At 39.2% G+C, this 19,640-nt stretch overlaps 1 protein-coding gene across 8 annotated transcripts in view; it reads left to right on the forward strand.

Moving 5' to 3' along the window:
- kcnc3b (potassium voltage-gated channel, Shaw-related subfamily, member 3b) overlaps positions 1-19,640 on the forward strand; it is a 77,895-nt gene that overhangs the window by 37,854 nt on the left and 20,401 nt on the right. For 4 of the 8 annotated variants that reach the window (XM_081696961.1, XM_027011709.3, XM_027011710.3 and 1 more), the window contains exons 3-4: positions 15,641-16,622; positions 18,379-18,567. In XM_081696961.1, the coding sequence (XP_081553087.1) occupies positions 15,641-16,622; positions 18,379-18,567 (1,171 nt within the window). Of the gene's footprint in view, positions 1-628; positions 1,154-1,300; positions 1,456-15,640; positions 16,623-18,378; positions 18,568-19,640 lie in introns of those variants that run through there. The other 4 variants (XM_081696965.1, XM_081696963.1, XM_081696964.1 and 1 more) reach the window with 2 other exon arrangements.

Below are 19,640 nucleotides of genomic sequence, written 5' to 3' on the forward strand. Positions count from 1 at the left end.
TGCATTGATGGTATGATGTTAGTGTAATACTTTTTATAATCTGGTTCATTTTTAAATGGCATACTTGAATTTACTTTTTACTGCAGAGTAATGAAGTCAAAAGCTCTGCATAGTGTGAACTCGAAGGTCTAAGGTGCACAAGAACTGCAAGTAGCAATGTTAATTAATGACTGACCCATTCTGCAGTTTGACAATTGCAGAGAACTGGCCAGCTGTAGTCCACAGATTTGACGTTTGGCATACATCCAAAGCTAAATAGCATTTCATTTTTCAGATACTCTTAAATAATTTACTATTAAAATGTTGAAGGAAGTCAAGTTTCAGTTAGCAGTTTTTGTAAAACAGCAAAAAAAGCAGGTTTTTACAGTTGTGTTGGTAACTTCATTACCTAATTTCTATGATAGAATAAGACATTCTGTAGGTATGTACCATCTGCAGATGTTTTAGGCTCCTCTGGCTACATTACATATATGTTGATTTTATATAAGTAAACACATCCTCTTTAGAAATGCTTTGTAATTCTTTGTATTGGTAGATTTAATATTTCCTTTTTTGCTGTTAAATTTAGCTAATAAATACAAATTGTGCACTACAATTGGCAGAGGTTAGGAAATGAATAAGCACAATTTGAACAGGAATATCCAAAATGTTGCATATGTGTATCTTTGTGTATACATTAACTTTATCGCAACTTTAGAAAAAAAAATATTGATAGCAATGGAAAGCAAAGGGAAAGTGCAAATGTCAGCTGGTTGAAGGCTTCAGTAATAAATCATCTGTATTGGTCAGATGCGTCTTTAGCTTCTTCGTACTGAGAAACAGACAGAGAGATGATGGTTCCAAAGTGGAAAACACTGCTGTTGGATTTGTATTGCTGGATCAGTGTTTTCTAGTTCTAACTTCTTCAACTAATGCAGAGTTTTGTAGAGATGAATATCAACTCCTTTATACTGGCTGGAAGCTGTTAAATCTTTCAATTATTTTATTGTAGACTCTGCCAGCTGTGTTGGTCTGGAGAAGATTCTTCATCGAAGTCTCCTCCTAAGTGATATTTCTAAGCTTTCTAGACCTCCTCACTTGAATCTTATCCTGCAGTCATCTTGTATATCGTACATAAACACGCCAGCTTCCACGACTCGGGAATACATGCCAGGTGAGACTTTTTATTTTCTTGCCCTGTAATCCATAATCGCCATAAAGGTTGTACTGAAGTAATACTTACTAGTAAACATTAAAGCTATTAGTAAAAATGTTTTTGAGTTTGTGTGTATAACACCATAACCTGAGCTCTTTTTAACAGATGTATTGTTTCTGGACTGCAATACAATGCTCCCGACAGCGGTTCCTGATTGCAAGCTGTACGGAAATACGGCTGACCACAGTGGTTCATCCTCTATCCAAAATTCAAAAAAGGAGACTACTCAGTTTGTAAACTCAAAACCATGCCCACACAGAGTGAGTAATAATCCCTGGGGAAAATTAAAAATTCTATTCTTGTATAGATAGATGCTGTCTGCTGCTATGGCCCACCCAGACAAAGAGATAGCAGTTGTCTTATTTGTCAAAGTTTAAAAATGAGCTACCATTCATTGTTTATGAATTTTGTAATTAGTTGTTTCCAACAATTAAGATACATTTCTTTTAATGATACAATATTAAAATTGCTGTCCTAAAACTCTTGCTGCTTTACAGATAAAATTTAAAAAGTTCAAACTTTATATAGATTAGCTGGTGATTGGAGGTTTTGTGTTTACATTTTTGAAATATGTCTCTTTTGGTGGAAATAACTGAAACAATAACTGATAAATATTTGTTTTATTTTATTTGATTGACCAGACATTTTTCTATGGTTTCATGCCATATTTTATCTCAATTCATTAGCTTCAAAATGTTCAGTTATAGAACAGTAAGAACTGTTGAAATGATCATTTCTACATGTTTCTCTTTGAGCAGAAACCAGTAGGACTGGTTGATATGCACAAACAGTAACAATTAAATCATTTTGGCATGAAAAATAAAACAAAAAAATGTAGTTGTGCTTTTTTTCATGGCAATCGGAAACCTGTCTATGGTAATCCATGTTCATTTGGAAACGTTTGCCCTATGTGATTGACAACAAAAGAGGGGATTGGTATTCTGCTGAGTCTTCCTAGGAATTCCCTGTTCCAACAGATGATACATTTTCCGTTAGCAATGTACCTAAATCTTCTGAATAAGAGAAGACAAAAATTGAAGTCAAATCTTATAAACAATAAAAATAAATTCACATTCTTATTGCTTACACTGATGAAACCTTCACTTACTAGCATTGTTACTTACTGTGCAATTGTTGTGCGTCCTCCATATAGTCTTGTCTGTATGCATAGTATGCTGTTCTTAGTACATGTACATCCAAACAGACCACAGCAAATCCAGGATGCATGGTAATGCACGGCACATTAACTTCCTCACGAGCAAAGCGGGTCTGGTCATAGTCACTGCAGCAGACACTTTAGTCAACTGTTAACATGGGAACGCATGGCGCATGTACATCTAGGGCAAGTGGAGTAGGCAAATAAAACTAGAATTAGAATAGAGTGCTCCGTGGTGCAGATATTGTTCTCAGTCTGAATCAACGTTTGCTTGTAAACAAATACATGGGTACTGACAATTTGAGTTTTCATTTTTAATTTGGTCGTGACTTGTTACTCGTCTGATTTAAAGCAAATTAGGTTTGTTGTTATCGATTTAAATGGCTTATTTACGTTTGTGAAACACCTCAATTACGTGCTTTTGATGACACTTGCCGAGCCAAATGTGGCATCTATTGTAAGTATGAAAACCTTACTATAAATGACGCTTAATAGACACGATTACCTTTAGTAAAACTTTTTCATTTTGTGATGAGTTTTCAGCATAATGGCTAACGTAAATGGTAAACTTAGCAGTCCAGATGAATTAATTCTGAATTAATTGTGACGACTAGGTTTGGTTATTCTCCGTTGTTCTTGTGGAGCTTCTGTCTCTGGCTCAAACCTAAATGGTTGAACTTCATTGATATGAGCTGCACTCACCCCCATTGTCAATGGGGGTTAAGTGGGGTAAAAGGATGGTTGGATATGGGTCAATAGCTCCTAAGAGAAAGTTAGTCAAAGCTGGGTTTTTTCAAAACAGGTGTGACAGCCACAATCTTAGAATTATTGCACACTGGTTTCATATTGCACACAGTGTTTGTCGTTCTGCATTCTGGGTTACCAGTGGAGTGGTGCCTAACGGATATGGATGTTTCTGTCAGATAGATAGAGGCCTTTCATTTGGAGTTCAGTTCTATGATGGCATTGGGGTAGAAGCTGTTTAGGAGCCTTGATGTGCACGTACTGAAGAACTTGGATCACTTTCCAGAGAAGAGCATGGTGAGGAAGTAGCAGACTGGGCGGGATGCTTCTCTGATGATTGTTGTGCTTCAGCAGAGACATCATGTGCTGTAGATGCACAATCTTGATGGTACAAGGAATAAAACCAGAATTTCTATTTCTCAAGTGAGCAACTGGAGTAGAGATAGCATGCACATTGGCCTTGAGAAGAGAGGTAGGGTCAGGGTCTACAGGGTGTTCAGAATTCTTATGCAAGTGTCAGTTTTCAAACTGTGGGATGCATAAAAGTGCATAACATAACAAACATAAAAATGTTGTCAGTAAAAGTAACCCTTTTGACATTTCTGTTTGAGTTCAATCACCATTTAGTCTATTTTCTTATTTTTATTTACAAAACAGTTTACAAGTATACATAACTACAACATTTTAGTGTGCTTTTATTGATAAAACACTGTTTACAAGTATTGGTAGATTAGTAAAGGTAGTCAGAAAAAAAAATCACTCTTTTGTTACCAATTCTTATGCTGGACAATATGTAACAAAAACAATGTCAACTAGATGTGAAAATTCAACATTTGTAATTAGGTATACAAATGGCACAAAAGTAAGACCTTTCAAACTACAAATTCTTCACAAATCCAACATAGAATGTCCAATATGCATCTATTTGTCTGTGTAGGATTCTTTCAGTAATAGATACAAATTACAGAACTGGTGAGCTTTTTCAAATTGTGTTTGCACAAATACTGACTGCCATCCAGACATAATATTGATGTTAACCTGAATAAACATGCTGTCTTCAATAAATTGGGTGAGAAGCTGGACATAATCTCATCATCAGCAAATCCCTTTTTCTTGAATCTTTGATGGGTACAGTGGAAAGCATGAGATGGGCATTGTTTGGTACAAATATAATTGTTTTACTTACTCTTCCACCATAATCTGTTGACCTGTTGTCAGGAAGGTGTGGTACTCCTAACTGTAACCCTATACTTGCACTTGAAAATGGCCAATAAGTTCATCAGTGATGATACAGGACCCAATCACTGTCATGTTGATGCTGGAATCACACTGGAGCCAAATGGCCAGATACGGCTTTTAGTGTCTTCTTCTTTTCTTCTGCTTTTTTTAGCTTTACTTAATAATTGTAAACAATAACAACTACTGTATGCAAACATTAAAAATATTAAGTGTTTCTGTATGATAAGGTTATTGATTAGTGTAGCTTTGGTGTGATGCACAACAGAGGAATGTCCATAAACATCTAATTTGCAATAAGGATGAAGAAGGCTAAGGTTTATTTCTCGAGTAGTCATTACCCCGAGTATGTCTATGACCAGTCCAAATAGTGGAAGTAGGATATGAATTGGACAAAAAACAGTCCAGAGCCAGGCATTCTTACAAACATAAAGTCCAGGCTGAAACAAGAGGTAAAAAATGCTAAGATTGAGCAAAAGATAAAAGGAAAGTAAAAATGCATAAACCATTTGAGAAAGGACAGCAACAAACACACTTAAAATTCCCTCAAACTAGGAGTATAGCTATCAGTATGGTTAGCCTATGGTTTGTGGCAGATCACTGGTTTGTTCCAGCTAAGTCTTTTTGTTGTCCTGATTTTAACTATGAGTGAGGAAGGAGCAGAATGGTTATGAAATTCAAGGTTCATTGTCTTTTGTCTTCGACAACTATGTCACTGTTAAGTATATTCAGTACTGAAATCCAGGATGAAATGGGAAATCTGATCTTAGTATTTCATACATAGAAAGCCATGTCAACCTAGCCAATATTTTAGACACCTCACTACCTATTGGATATGAAACTAAGTCTTGATTTTCTAAGCATAAGTCAGCAATTCATTTTCTCTGCAGACTTACATCAATCCATAGGTCTCTACAGTTTATCATGTATGTCCTCTAATAAATTGTACTCTTCTAATTCATTCTATAAATAGGGCCTTTCTAACCAAAATTGGATTTTTTATGCACCACACTGAACTTTTTTATGTAACGGCACCCTCCTTGATTTACCCCTAAACTGTAGTTTCTCAGCTTATGGCCTTTGTGTTTATATCATTTTATCTCTCTCTGTGTGTGTGTGTGTGTGTGTGTGTTTTCCCTCATTACCACATCCTTATCCTGTTAGTTACACATCTGTCCCTTGTCAAAGCCCATGTTAAGGTGTGTATTTAAATCCCTGTGTTGTCAATAGTGTTTGACCCTATGTTTAACATGCTGTGCTTTATCACAAGTACTACCTGTTTCACAGTTTGCTACATCATTTAGTCTAGTGTAGTTTATTCTTGTTCTTTATGTTTTTGTTTCAGTTTTGTTTCTGTTTTAAAAGACCCCAGAGACTTGCATTGGCATTCTGCTTCCTGCTTTTAATTCCCTCTCCTTTTAGATTATTACATAAAATTACATAAAAGTTTTTTCCACTACCCAAACACAATATACAAGTACACAAAACATAGCAATTATGTTTTTCTCTAAACCTAATTGCTGATCGTTATTCACACTCATACACTCACTCACTTACTCATACATCAAAATCACTTCTAGTTACTTCACAGCCCCAACAATACATCATCAAATTAACATGACACAACAACAAACATTCAGTGAACACAACATCAAATACACAAGGCCTTTTATGCAAACAATTCTATCCAACAACCGAAACCCAAATAAAGCCTTTTCTGGAGTAGAAACTATTGAACTGCCCACGGGTTCTCTGACGCCAGGAATTTTAACCACCTTCATCCGTGTGCTTTTTACTGTAGGAATTTTAACCGCCTTACTCAGGCAGTGAGTCTTTTTTTTCACAGTCCTGCTCTTTACTTCTTCTTACAGTCAATGAGCCTATTTGTATAATGCCATCTGCACACTTTTGTCTCATACCAACATCAAGTCTGTGATTGTGCTCCAGTAAGGTTTCAACATGCTTCAGTGGAGTGAGTACCAGGCAGACTACACAGGCAGGAGAATCACCACACAGGCAGGAGATCACCTTTTCCCTGTAGTGACAAGCATTTTTCCTCTGGATGTTGCACTCCTGGCTGGCTTGCCAAATGGAGTATGGAGTATTCTTTTCCTTCTCCCACATATATTTTCTAGGATAACAAATATTTAAAATTAACTTTATTACAAGAATAAATATGTCAGATGGACAACTAGAAAATGCCACAGCTAGAGCAGATACGTCTCCTGTATTGTCACACTAATCTTGGAGATGTCTCCAATTTCCTACCTGATCTAATATATACTGTGATAATATATATATATATAAAATTTATTTATTTTTTAGATTTTTTTTTTTTTTCCTTAGATATAAACTGTGTTTGGTATGGCCTGGGACAAGCTGATAAGTCAGTTTTACAGGCCTCTTGGGTCTTCTCTTCCTGATGGAGATGGGAATAGCTCATCATGCTCCTGGTGCACAAAGCCACTTAAATCAGTGTTCCATTTTGAGTCAGACATAGATTGTATACTCTAGGTAATACAAAAGTAGAAAATATATATTCTTATAATTCCACAATCATAAGAAGAAGACTGATATGTCAGGAACCAAGCTATGCCAGTTTACTATTCTGGTTCTGTGCAGTAGTTGGTGCCATTGTCAGAAGAACTGGATGAGCATTAGTGGTTCTGTTAAATTTACCCTGGTTATGTTAAAAGGAAGCAAACTGAGGTATCATGTTTTAAACACTACTGGTCTTTTGTGTTAGGTTTTTAACTAATATGGCCTTCACAATAGAGCAACTTGTTGAACACTTTGATATATATTGCAATGTGCAAACTGCGCTCAACAAGCAGATTAGCATTGAAAAGGCAGCCTACTTTTCTAGTCTAACTGAAAGCCACTGAGATAACCCAAATCTCTTTTTACTACAATTGATAGAGTGGTTAACCACTCTCCCCAGATCTCATTAAAACTTTCTAATGATGTGTGATGAATGTGCTGATTTTTTGGCTGTAAATTCTTTTCCATTAAGAGTAGCCCCCCCACTGACCTGCTAGGTTATAGCATACCAGAAGCACTTTGCTTTCTCAGAGACTGAAATTAAACAAGGAAATTACCCACAGAGTAAAATAGCAAAAAGTGAAATGGACCCCTCAAAACCATTATAGACCAGTCTCCAATATTCCATTCTTGGCAAAGATCATAGCGAAGATGGCATCTCCTCAGTTACAAGATTACAGTAAACAGTAATGAATTGAATGATTAGTGGTTAACATTGTTGACTAGCTTTCCAGTTCAAGCCCCACCATTGCCAAGTTGCCACTGTTGGGACCCTGTGCAAGACCCTTAACCCTAAACTTCTTAAATTGTTCATTGATAATTGAAAATTGCTTTGGATAAAAGCATCAGCTAAATGGCAGAAATATAAGTAAATGTAAATCACACTAATTTCCTAAATTATCTATTAGGTTAAATCTTGATACTGGTAACCCATTTATATTGGTTCCTCTGAACTTCAGTGCTACATCTGACCACTGTATACTGATTATTGCAATTGCTCTAAACTGGTACCAGTCATATCTGACCAGCTGTGAGTTTCTTGTCGCACAGAGTGAGAACATCTCTAAATGCTATGTGCCTGTAGTGTCGCCCAAAGTTCAATTGTGAGACCAGCACTCTGTAATGTCTATATGCATCCATTGGCCAGAGTCATCAGTAAATATATTTTCAACAGTATTGACATACAATTATAGATGCCATTGCTGCCGATCTGTGGGGTCCCATTGACTTGATTTTTTATTTGCTAGACAACAATTCCTTAATTTCCTGAATTCAACAATGACAGGTTATCATTGGGAATGGTTATGAGGGCCAGACTCAAAAGCATATCTGGGCCCCAACACCATATCAAAAACCTAGGCATTACATTTGACTGAGATCTAAACTTTAAACACCACATTAGCAGGTTAGCATAACATAGACCAGATGAGAAGTATCCTCAAATTATAGCAAATTATAGTGAAAATGTTGTGGTAGCCATTTGTCCATTACTCAGCTTATGAATTTTCGAACCTGTCTGAGACATACACACACACACAGCAGTCTGAATCTGACTTCAATTTATCAAAGACATCCAAAGGACATCCAAAAGGTAGATGCAAAATAAAGGGAGAGATTTCAGTGATTATACAGCCTTAGTTGGTTCCACCTTCACTGCAAATCTCAATTTCATTCCCAATGTAATATATATATATTTAAAAAAAAACATAGCAATCCCTCCCGAATATTATGAAACCACAGCACACAGAAGTCATGATCAGTTCAGCAGTAAAAAAAAAAATAAAAAATGCACACAAGAGTTAACTGGGCCACATGGAATTCACCCAGCCCCTCCACTCACTCAGTGCACCCAATCCTTATAACTAACCAGGAAAAGGGAAATACAAAGGGAAAGGGGAAAAAATAAACAATTGGTGCCTCCCACACCGATAACAAAACAATATACACACCACACTCACACGGCCCTAAAAACAAACAGGCAAGGATCACTTCAATTAAAAATCAGTATATCCCTGTTCTTAATCCCATGTCATGCATGCAGCTACTCCAACACTACAGCCTTGCAATTCACATTTCCAAGCTCACCGTCCCTTGTGCCTGGAACTGCTATTTAGTAGAAAGAACAACCCAACCCAAAGACATCTACCTCACAAGCACACATGCGAATAAAACCAACGAAAAGAAGAATAACCTTCCCTTTTATTATGTGTCCAGTGCTTTGAATAAATTGGCCAGACTCAATCAGGAAGTCCTCGTTCACCCTCGACTCCTGTTCCATGAAGATGCTCACCCTTGACCCATTACTGTCTGCTTAAAAAGGGGTTGTCATCTAATCAGCACAATCATATCATATTATATTACTAATGCCATAATGCAGTTCACCTGTGAGCATGAGAATAAATAAAAAACTTGAACCTCTGTAGTGATTCACATAAACAAACAAAAAAAAAAGCAAAATCAAACCCAAGTAACCATAATTTCAAATCCAATGTGATCACAAACAGCATTATTTATGGATTTGTAATCCATAATCCTTGAACTACTGTGATGCATTGCCAGTTGGCCTTTAGGATCATACTATACTAATCCTTAAAAAGTTGCATTAGCTACCTGTGTAATTTAGAAGTGACTTTAATATCTTTCTTTTGACTTTTAAGTGCTTGCATGCTCTTTACCTCAGCAGTATGATTTACTAGGCATGTACCTTCAAGTGCCCTCAGATCAGATGCTAAAAACATGATGGTGGTGCCCACCACTCGACTAAAGACCACAAAGGATGCATTCTGTTGCCATGGCGCCAAACTCATTCTCTTCCAGATGACCTGAGGACTTGATTATTTAAACGCATTCAAGAAGAAAGATAAAACCTTTTTATTCTGTAAGTCCTTTAATTAGATTAGATCACAAGATGGACACATAAGACGAGAATAGTGAGATTTATTAAGGGCAAATCCATAATCAGAGTTGTAGTGTGGTCCAGGGTCATAGAGCAAATTTGAAGAGTCCAGGAATACATAATGAACAACATGAAACAAAACACAAAATGACAAAAATGCAGGCTGTAACAAAAATACAATCAACTTGCACAGGCTAAAGAACATGGGCAGAGCAAACAATAAGGGTTTAGTACATAAAACTATTAACAGCAAACACAGAGGCTAGGAATCACAAACGACCAGCAACCTAGCAGCGAACCAGATGGGATTTCAATACATGTATAACGAGTGTTAACAAGACACAGGTGGCACAAAAGACAGTGAAAACCAAAACAAGGACTGAAATTGGAATGGAGAAAATGAAACAATATCATGACACACGGAAACCATGGAGACAGGGACGCTAGGAGTGGCCAACCATGAAACACATTTTTGTCTTGTTTTGTTTCATTCAAACTTTGCTGGATGTTTAATATAAAACATATTTGGATGAGTTAATGAGTTAGATTTTGTTCTCTGGGACTTTGAACAATATATCTGCTTATTATTAGCTCAATATTGTCAATCAATAACATGGAGTTATCTACATAGTCACAAAATAACTACTGATAGTGCTAGGGCAAAAAAAACAACTCATGAGCCCACTGTGCTTAATAGCTATAGAAACTGCTAGCTCTTACATTCCAGTTCTTGGCAAAATAACATGAAGTATCTATCCAATTAAAGAAATATATTATGCATCTTAATTTAATGAACCACTGAAATTTGATTTCAGGCCTACCATATAACAGACCTTCTGAAGATTTTATATGACTTGAGAGTTAAAATAAATACTCTAGCACTCTCTATGTAACGGGAGGCAAGGCAGGATGCAGAGACGAGCCATGACGAGATTAATGTTTATTGAACGCAGTACACAAAACGAAACTAAAACACGAGACGAAAACATCGAAATTGAACGACACAAAGCAACGTTAGCAAATCACAGGTCTTATCTGGCAGTCAAACACTGTCAAAGACACAGGAGGGGTGTGGCCACAAAGACACACACACACACACACACACACACACACACACACACACACACACAAAAGGCCTACAGTCAACATCACACAAACACAGGGAGGAGCCTAGGAGAAGAGGGCCATGCTGTGACACTCTAGCATGTGGTCAGTTACAAAGGACAATAATTTTGTTGTATGTCATTTTAAGAAAAAAGTGGAAAAATTATTGTCTTGGAACAAATGTAGTGGAGGCAACTCAAGGCTTTTTCAACAGTTGCTCTTCCATTATTAGTGTGTTTTGAGTCAACGGGGTTGTTCACTGCCAAGAGTCATGACAATCACCAAAATGAGGATAACATGATCTTTTAGAACAGCTTTAATTTTTAAGTGCCTTTCTGCCTTAGGCAATTTATAGTTATATGCTTCATCTAGATCACTCATCCCAAGCAATATTCTGGATTAAGTGAACCAAGCTCTAATTCACATTCTGTTTAGCTTTGTGCTTTTCTATGTGTAGGATATTCTAAAATATATTGTTCATTTCCTTATTTTATTTATTAGTATTTAATTTTTAAGTATTAAAGTGTGACGGGGTGGCAGAGAGGAAGCGAGAGGTGAAGTTCCATTCACAAGTTCTTTATTATTCATACTTTCCAAGTAGCGTTGCCGAGTCTAGTGGATATTTAGGAGCGGAGTAGCGTCTCTCCAGTAGATTCACGTAGTTCAACTACTAATGTGCAGTGCCGTCCTTCCGAACCTGTGGGTGTATAAATACGCGTGCAGGTCAATGAGATGCAGGTGTACCCTGTCAGAAGACAGGCGATTGCGAGCGAGGAAAGTGCGTGACACGGTCCTGGTCCGGCGGGAGCGTGTCCCCACTCTTTGGGTACCGATCTACAATGACAAAAGTTAATAGTTTTCTTTGTATTTTAGTTGTTTCTCTATAGTCATTGATGTATGTTGCTTTTAAAATATTTTTGTGTGTTTTAACTATTTTTACAGCGATGTTTTGTTTTGTATTTTTACAGCACCAACTTCAGCATTTTACCCCCTTTGATTAAAGTTTCCCCACCATCTACCATGGACTTCAGGTCGAAACAAGACCTGATCCACTATGACATTACTTGTCACCAATGTTCATAATATTCAAATTCGTCCAAGGACTTCCCCCGTACTGATAATTTACATAAATGTTTATCTTTCCTGTAAACTGAGAATATTCCTGATAATTTGCATAAATTAAACATCCATATAAAAGCCTAGTTTATCAGTTATGTTGATACTAATGCACTCATGTCCCTGAGGCCTTAAAAGGTGACTTATACACATTTGAACTAAACTGAATAAATGAAAATAAAAAGTGGATCCAGCGGTACTTCTTACATAAACTGGTCTCGAGACATACTCTTTATTGCATTATTCATTTTTTGCTTTGTACAAAATCATGTTTGAGCTTCCTTCAGTAGTTTGTAAAAAAACAAAAGACATATACAGTGTCATTGTAAAAATTGCACATATTGACTTCTGTTTCTAAAATAAAAAATGAAGTCATCATTATAGCATCAGCACAGCAGTATAGATTTCTGCCATGAGCCCTCTATACTGCATTGAAATAAACTTATTCTATTTGTACAACACATAAGTAGGAAAACTCACTCCTGAAAGGCTTAGATAAAGTCATTTTGAGAATGGCTCCATAATTCACATCAGGATAATAAATCAATATGCCTCCTCACTTCCAGTCTAATCGCACGTGCATGCACAGGCACGCTCACGTGCACACAAACACACACACACACACACACACAAACAAAACACAAATACTTCCAGTTTAATGTGGATTATATGCCTTAGTATGTATGTTAACCAAGAGGAGCTTCTGTCCAAAACGGAGTACTGCATAGTAGTGTTGCATCAGTGTGCACTGTGTGAGATTGTAAGACACACACATGTGACTACTCTATTGACTACATGGTATTCTGGATTTATGGAGCGATTGGTGAGACAGAAAATAGAGAAATGTTGAATTGCCAACAGAAGGGATGAGTGAAAGGATAAGAGATAGAGGGATGAGAAGAGGAAGAGGAAGAGAGATGGACAGAGGGATGAGAGAAGAGGAAAGGGGGCTGAACTCAGAGCTGGTTACTGCAGTAAATAGTTTCTAAGTAGGTCAGGCTGAAAGAGCTAGGCAGACAGACAGACAGACAGACAGACAGACAAACAGAAAGAGAAATGGTGAGAGTTGCCTATCAGTGATTTGATTTTTATACCTTCATCCCTCAATATTTCCCTCCCCCTCTCTCCGTTCTCTGTAATTTGTGCTGATTTCAGGCATCAAACGCATTAACAATTCTCCTCATAAACCGACTGTAGAATCAGGAGAATAGTCATGTAAAGGTCTATGGGGGAAGACAAACCCAAAAGGTGTAGAATGGAGCAAGAGAGAGAGCACAAAGAGGAGGAGAAATCTCACTCCTGTTTTCTCATTGTCTTATTATTGTGTGTGTGTATATATGTGTAAAAATATGTGCGTCTATATATATGTGTGTGTGTGTGTGTCTGCGGGGAAAAGGAGCACTCATACTGTGCATGTCTTTGTGTGTATCCAATATGAATGTGTGGTATGTTTTTTCTTTGCTCTTTGTGGTGTGAGAGTGTTTTTCTTTCTTCCTCTCACTCTTCTCACTCTACACGCACTCTATCTGTTTTATAAAGGCTGATACATGTAGTGGGTAAAAATGTCTTTTCGTGTGAGTGTCCAAGAGAATTCCACCCCATTCTTTTAGTCTTCTGTTCCTCATTCCACTATTAGACATGTCTCTTTAAAATGATCATTTCCCAAGACCATACACTATACTCCACATATAGGCTAAGTGGCAGTCTTTAGAACATCACAAGGCCCTGGAGAAAAGCAGAGACTAAAGCTGACATCAGTGATTACAGGTGTCATATCTTGACACATAACCCATTCATGGAAGCTGTGCTTAGAAATCCCTGAAAGTCCTAATTAAGTTTGTACCCTCGAGTCTTCTAGTGTTGCTTCTTTAAGAGCTATATCCCACTGCAAATCCATACATGTGAGAAAATCAGTGTGCCTTAAATGAAAGGTGTGTATGTATGTGTGTGTAATCTATTTTACAGGTATGTGTGTGCATGTGCATGTGTAATTATATTGGTGAGAGAGAGGGAACGAGGGAAGCTTAAACCTAGGAATGCAGGCAGGCTTTGCCCTAAAGTTCCACTGACAGAGAAGATCCACTTTGCTCTCTGGCATAGTTAGTCCAGACAGGGCTTAAGGACTTGGATATTTAAGATGGGTGCAGTTGACATCAGGACCCAGCAGGGACCCAGAGGGTGTGTAAAATTAGCAAATGGAATAAAATGGTGAGAGCGTACTCCATTTCATCCAGTATCAAAGATGGATACTTCTGAGTTGTAGTGGCTATTGCTTTTGTACAAGCACTGTTTCATACATGACAGTGGAAACATCAATGACCAAAACAACAAAAACCTGCACAGCAAGTTTGAACATTTAAGGGTACGTAGACCAGCTCAGCAAACGGTGTGTAGATGATATTGCAGTCAGAGCATGACTGGTTGTTGCTTGCATTTTCAAAAAACAGGACCCAGAGAAGGCTTTTTTCGAAAATTGCATTAAAAACATGAGCTGCTATGATGAATGCCAGTCACATTGTGGCACCTGATGATTTATTAGGACCTCTTAATGTTTTCCAGGGGCAAAAAATATTACCAGTTTTAATTCCCAACACCAATTCCAAGACTTCATAACAAGGGAGAGTGTCATCCTGTGGAAAATTGATTCTTGCTCAGGCCAGCTGAATGTAGTGACCTGGCATGAACTGGCAGGTAAACATCATGGCAGCAGGACACTGGCGGTCACTCCCACTGAAGCTTTTTGCTTTATCTCTCACTCAAATTAGTGGCACCAACCAACCCTCGGACTACAGCATTAACTAAACTACACTTGGCAACTACTTTATTGGAGGTGCCTAACTAGTTGATGGACACCTGTATGTGAGTATGTTGCAATTTGTTATAGTCAGTATAGTCAAATTCAGTTCATATTAGTAAGCCTTTTGTCTTTTATAAAAAGGACTGTTTGCTACACTTCAGCTGGCCATATTTCATGCAGATGTACTGCAATCAGTGTATGCTGTGTTGAGAATAGTCTGACACCCAAATATATCCATTGAGCAGTGGTCCTGTGGTCAGAGATTGACCAGTGATGAACAGGGCAGATTGTACACCCAAACAGATGGGATGAAGTCTGTAAAATGTACACTAGAATCAAACTGTACATAAAGGGCACCTATATGACAGAATTCCATGGCCTGTGTAATGTAGATGTTTGTAATAAAGTAGTTGGTTAGTGTATTACACAGTAGTGTTTTACATTAGCTCATGTGCAGAGCTTACATGTGCAGAGGTATAATGCATCACATTAAGATGTTTTTGGTTTTGGGGTTGTTTCCTCAATTATGCATTGTTCAGTCATATGTAATGATGATGTACTACCCATAGTGTCAACCAAGCAGAACAACCATTAATATTAAATAAATATTATATAGAATTAATATAAATGTTATATAGAATTTTTGTGATCTAATGCTGTTCCCTCAGAAAATAACATTTATACATATGCTGTCTTTATCCCCAATTAAAACAAAGATATAAATATATGAATTATATATGACTACTTATTATGAATAAAATGTATTTAAAAAATAATTTGGCGATAAGTTATTTAAATGTTTGAGTGTTTTATTTTTATGTATAAATTTTTCTCTTTCTCTTTTTTGCTCTGCAGTATGTGGCATTTGGTTCGCTTCTCTTCATCCTCATTTCCATCTCAACCTTCTGCATGGAGACTCACGAGGCCTTCAACACCATCTACAACAAGACAGAGAATGTGTCAGTGGGCAACGTGACACAGGAGAAGATTGTGTACGAGGTGGTGACGGACAGCTGGCTGACATACGTGGAGGGCGTGTGCGTCATATGGTTCACCATTGAGGTGTTCATGCGTGTCACCTTCTGCCCAGATAAGGTAGAGTTCTTCAAGAGCGTGCTGAACATCATCGACTTTGTGGCCATCCTGCCCTTCTACCTGGAGGTGGCACTGAGTGGCCTCTCCTCCAAGGCTGCCAAGGATGTGCTGGGGTTCCTCCGCGTGGTCCGCTTTGTTCGGATCTTACGGATCTTCAAGCTGACACGCCACTTTGTGGGCCTCCGTGTGCTGGGCCACACACTACGTGCCAGCACCAACGAGTTCCTGCTCCTCATCATCTTCCTTGCCCTGGGTGTGCTCATCTTCGCCACCATGATCTACTATGCCGAGCGCATCGGCGCCAACCCAGACGATCCCACGGCCAGTAACCACACCGACTTCAAAAACATCCCCATTGGCTTCTGGTGGGCTGTGGTCACTATGACCACGCTGGGCTATGGTGACATGTACCCAGAGACATGGTCGGGAATGCTGGTGGGTGCGCTGTGCGCCCTGGCGGGCGTGCTGACTATCGCTATGCCTGTGCCCGTCATTGTCAACAACTTCGGTATGTACTACTCTCTAGCAATGGCCAAACAGAAGCTGCCCAAGAAGAAAAACAAGCACATCCCGCGAGCGCCACAGCCTGGCTCGCCCAACTACTGCAAGCCCGACGCACTCGCCATGGCCACTGCCTCGCCCCAAGGGATCCTGGGTAATGTGCTGGGTGGGGTGATTGGGTCAGCAGGGCTGACAGGAGACTGCCCCCTTGCTCAGGAGGAGATCATAGAGATAAACAGAGGTGAGGCAAAAGCCCAACACAATATGGCTGTCCTTAGTATGAGCCTATATAGCTACAAACACAAAATGTCCGTCAACACACTCACCACAAACGAACAGACACACACTGAGGAGTGTCCAAAAGCAAGCTGTGTTCCTGTTTATTATCAGTGTGCTTCGTTGATACTATATATTTACATTCATTGTGTATTTCAGACAGGGGATTCAAAAGGACCTGATGGACATTTATTTACTAATAGATGATTCTGTGGTTTAATTTTTCTTTTAAATGTTAAATTGCTCAGGTCCTTTTAGATCTTGCACTCTTTTAAAATTTAATGAAATTGGATTGTAGCACCATGTTGCATTTTCCAGAGTGACAGTGCAAATAGAGATGATGGTGAAACAATGCAGAACATTTAAGTGCTCAGCATAAAGTACTCTGTGACTGTGTGTGTGTACGTGTGTGTGTACGTGTGTGTGTACGTGTGTGCGCGTGTGTGTGTGTATGTATGTATGTGTGTGTGTGTGTGTGTGTGTGTGTGTGTTTTAAGAGGCACAATGCCTCCATAATAGCTGATTTCATATTTATGATCATCTGGTAAGTCCATATGAGCCCAAAGCATTCCATCTGCCAAGCTTAAACACTTTATACGCACATGCGCACACACACATACGAACGGAGTGCCCCAGTCCTGCCAGTGAAAAGCCCAGGAGGCTTTTAGTTATTAGGATTTTCATTTATTATCATTTTATCATTATAATTTACTTCCTCATAAGCAATGGCTGAAATCTATGGTTAGAAATGCACTCATTTCTAAGTGTCAGTGATTTAAATCTGAATTGAATGTCTGTCTGGATGAGATTACTGCAGATTGCTAATGGTTGTGTTCTTAGATTCAATACTTGCTTTGTGACCAGACAGACTGAACACTGTTCCTGGACATATGTAATCATTTTCTATTTTGGGAAAAAAAGAGATATTCAGAAAAATCACCATCATCTATATTTGTATCCATATATTGTATTACAGGATTAGTTGTACAGTATTAATATACTCTGAGGTGAGAATGGGTCATTCACCGCAATGTGGTTTCTTCTCTCTTGTTATTAGCTTGCTAGTTAGCTTACTTGAATCAGGTGTGTTGGACTGATGTATGCCCTAAATCACATCATGCTGTTCATTTAGGTAAGAGCTTGCTCCCTAGAAATTCAGCCTGCTGTACCACTTCGAATCAAAGTGCACTTGAACTACAGTGTTGGACAGTCTCCCTCACAATGCAGGAGATGACAGCGAGGTGTGTGTGTGTGTGTGTGTGTGTGTGTGTGTGTATGTGTGTGTGTGTGTATATGTGTGTGTGTGTGTGTGTATGTGTGTGTGTGTGTACATAAACACTCTACATACCTGAAGCTAAAGCAGCATGAGTACTTACCCCTCTCTTGTTCCAAATCTCCTCTGCTGATCTGCTTTCCTTACTACTCACTCTCTTCCTCCTCTCTCCTCATCTTCCTCTCCCCTTTGCACCCTGGCATTCTCCCTCTCCTCATCTTCCTCTCCTTTTAATCCCCATCCTCCTCCTCTCTGCTCCTCACTCATTTTTCCTCCTCCTAATCTTCTTTTGTTCTCTTGTTCCTCATCCTTGTCTTTTCCTTTTCCTACACTGCATTGCTCTGCTTGCCCACTGTCATGCTTTCCTCCATCCTCTCTCTCTGTCGTTCCCCCCCGCTCTCTCTCCCGTTCTCGTCTTCCATTCTCCACCCCTCCCCCGCTCCGTCAGACTCAAAGCAGAACGGTGACGCAGCGAGTGCAGCCCTGGCGGACGAGGACTGCCCCACCATCGACCAGGTCCTGAGCCCGGACGAGCGCAGTCCAGTGGGGCGCACGCGAGAACGTTACCAGCAGGACCGTGCCTGCTTCTTGCTCAACACACGCGAGTTCCGACCCGCTGACGGGAACGTCCGGAAAGGTATGCGCACCCTAACGTGCCACACGTACGCCGCCCACGCAAGTGCACGCAACACCATACAAGCACTCCTTGTTTCTCTCAGGAGGTCTGAGCACAGAGGGGAGGCTGAATGGAACAGGGAGCCTGTTGGTTCTTGCACTAAGAATCCAAAGTCTGTCGTTGTCTTAATTCACACATGTGGATGCATATGTGCATATCCAAGCATCTCTACATGCTTCATTCTCTCAATGAATCATTTAATAAATATGTTTAATGCAACAATACAGACACAACGGCATCTCACAGAGCGTTATACCATATACACAGCAGTTTTTACAATCTCAGCCCTCATCTATCTAAAACTTCCATCTCTATTTATTCTTTTTCTCTGTTTATGTTTATTCTTTACCTTTGTGATCTTTGCATTTCCTGCTCCCTCTGTCTGTTTCTTTCTTTCTGACTCTCCGTCATCAAACGCTTGTTCTCTTTCCTCTCTTTTTCTAACCTTCTCTCTCGCGCATTTTTTTTAATATCTTCTCTTAAACTGATGAACAGCGGTGGTTAATCTTCTGGCTCTTTTCTTTTCTTCTCCCTCTCTCTCACACACAAACACACATACACATCACCTCCACAACCACTCAACCCTCCGCGTGGGACCTTCTCCCATGCCGAACACCTCCCACCAAAAGAGCCCCTCTCATGGAACACCAGATTAACCCTCCTCCCCCCACCCTCAAAATAACCCCAATTGCCCTTCGTATCAAAATTTGCATGCAAACCCTCCAAAATCTGTGCTGCCCTCACCACACCATGTGCCCACGTTACAGGCGATGGTCCTGGCATCGAGCCCCCCCAGGGCAGTGGTGTATGATAGAGGGCTCTTAGCTACATTAGGAACTCAATGCAAACTCTGCCTCCCCCTGGGTCAAACCATAGTCCTGAGAGCTAACAACACTATGATACCAGACATAGAAACAAGGGGTAAAAAAAAATACACGCACGGCTCGCATGCTGCTCAGCACAGTGGGTGGTCCGTTCTGTACAGGAAAGCCTCATGCCTAGATACATACATCAGTACGTGTGACTACACCCAT

The sequence above is a fragment of the Electrophorus electricus genome, chromosome 14, assembly GCF_041902795.1.
Source record: "Electrophorus electricus isolate QZ-2024a chromosome 14, ASM4190279v1, whole genome shotgun sequence".
Classification (NCBI taxonomy): Eukaryota; Metazoa; Chordata; class Actinopteri; order Gymnotiformes; family Gymnotidae; genus Electrophorus; species Electrophorus electricus.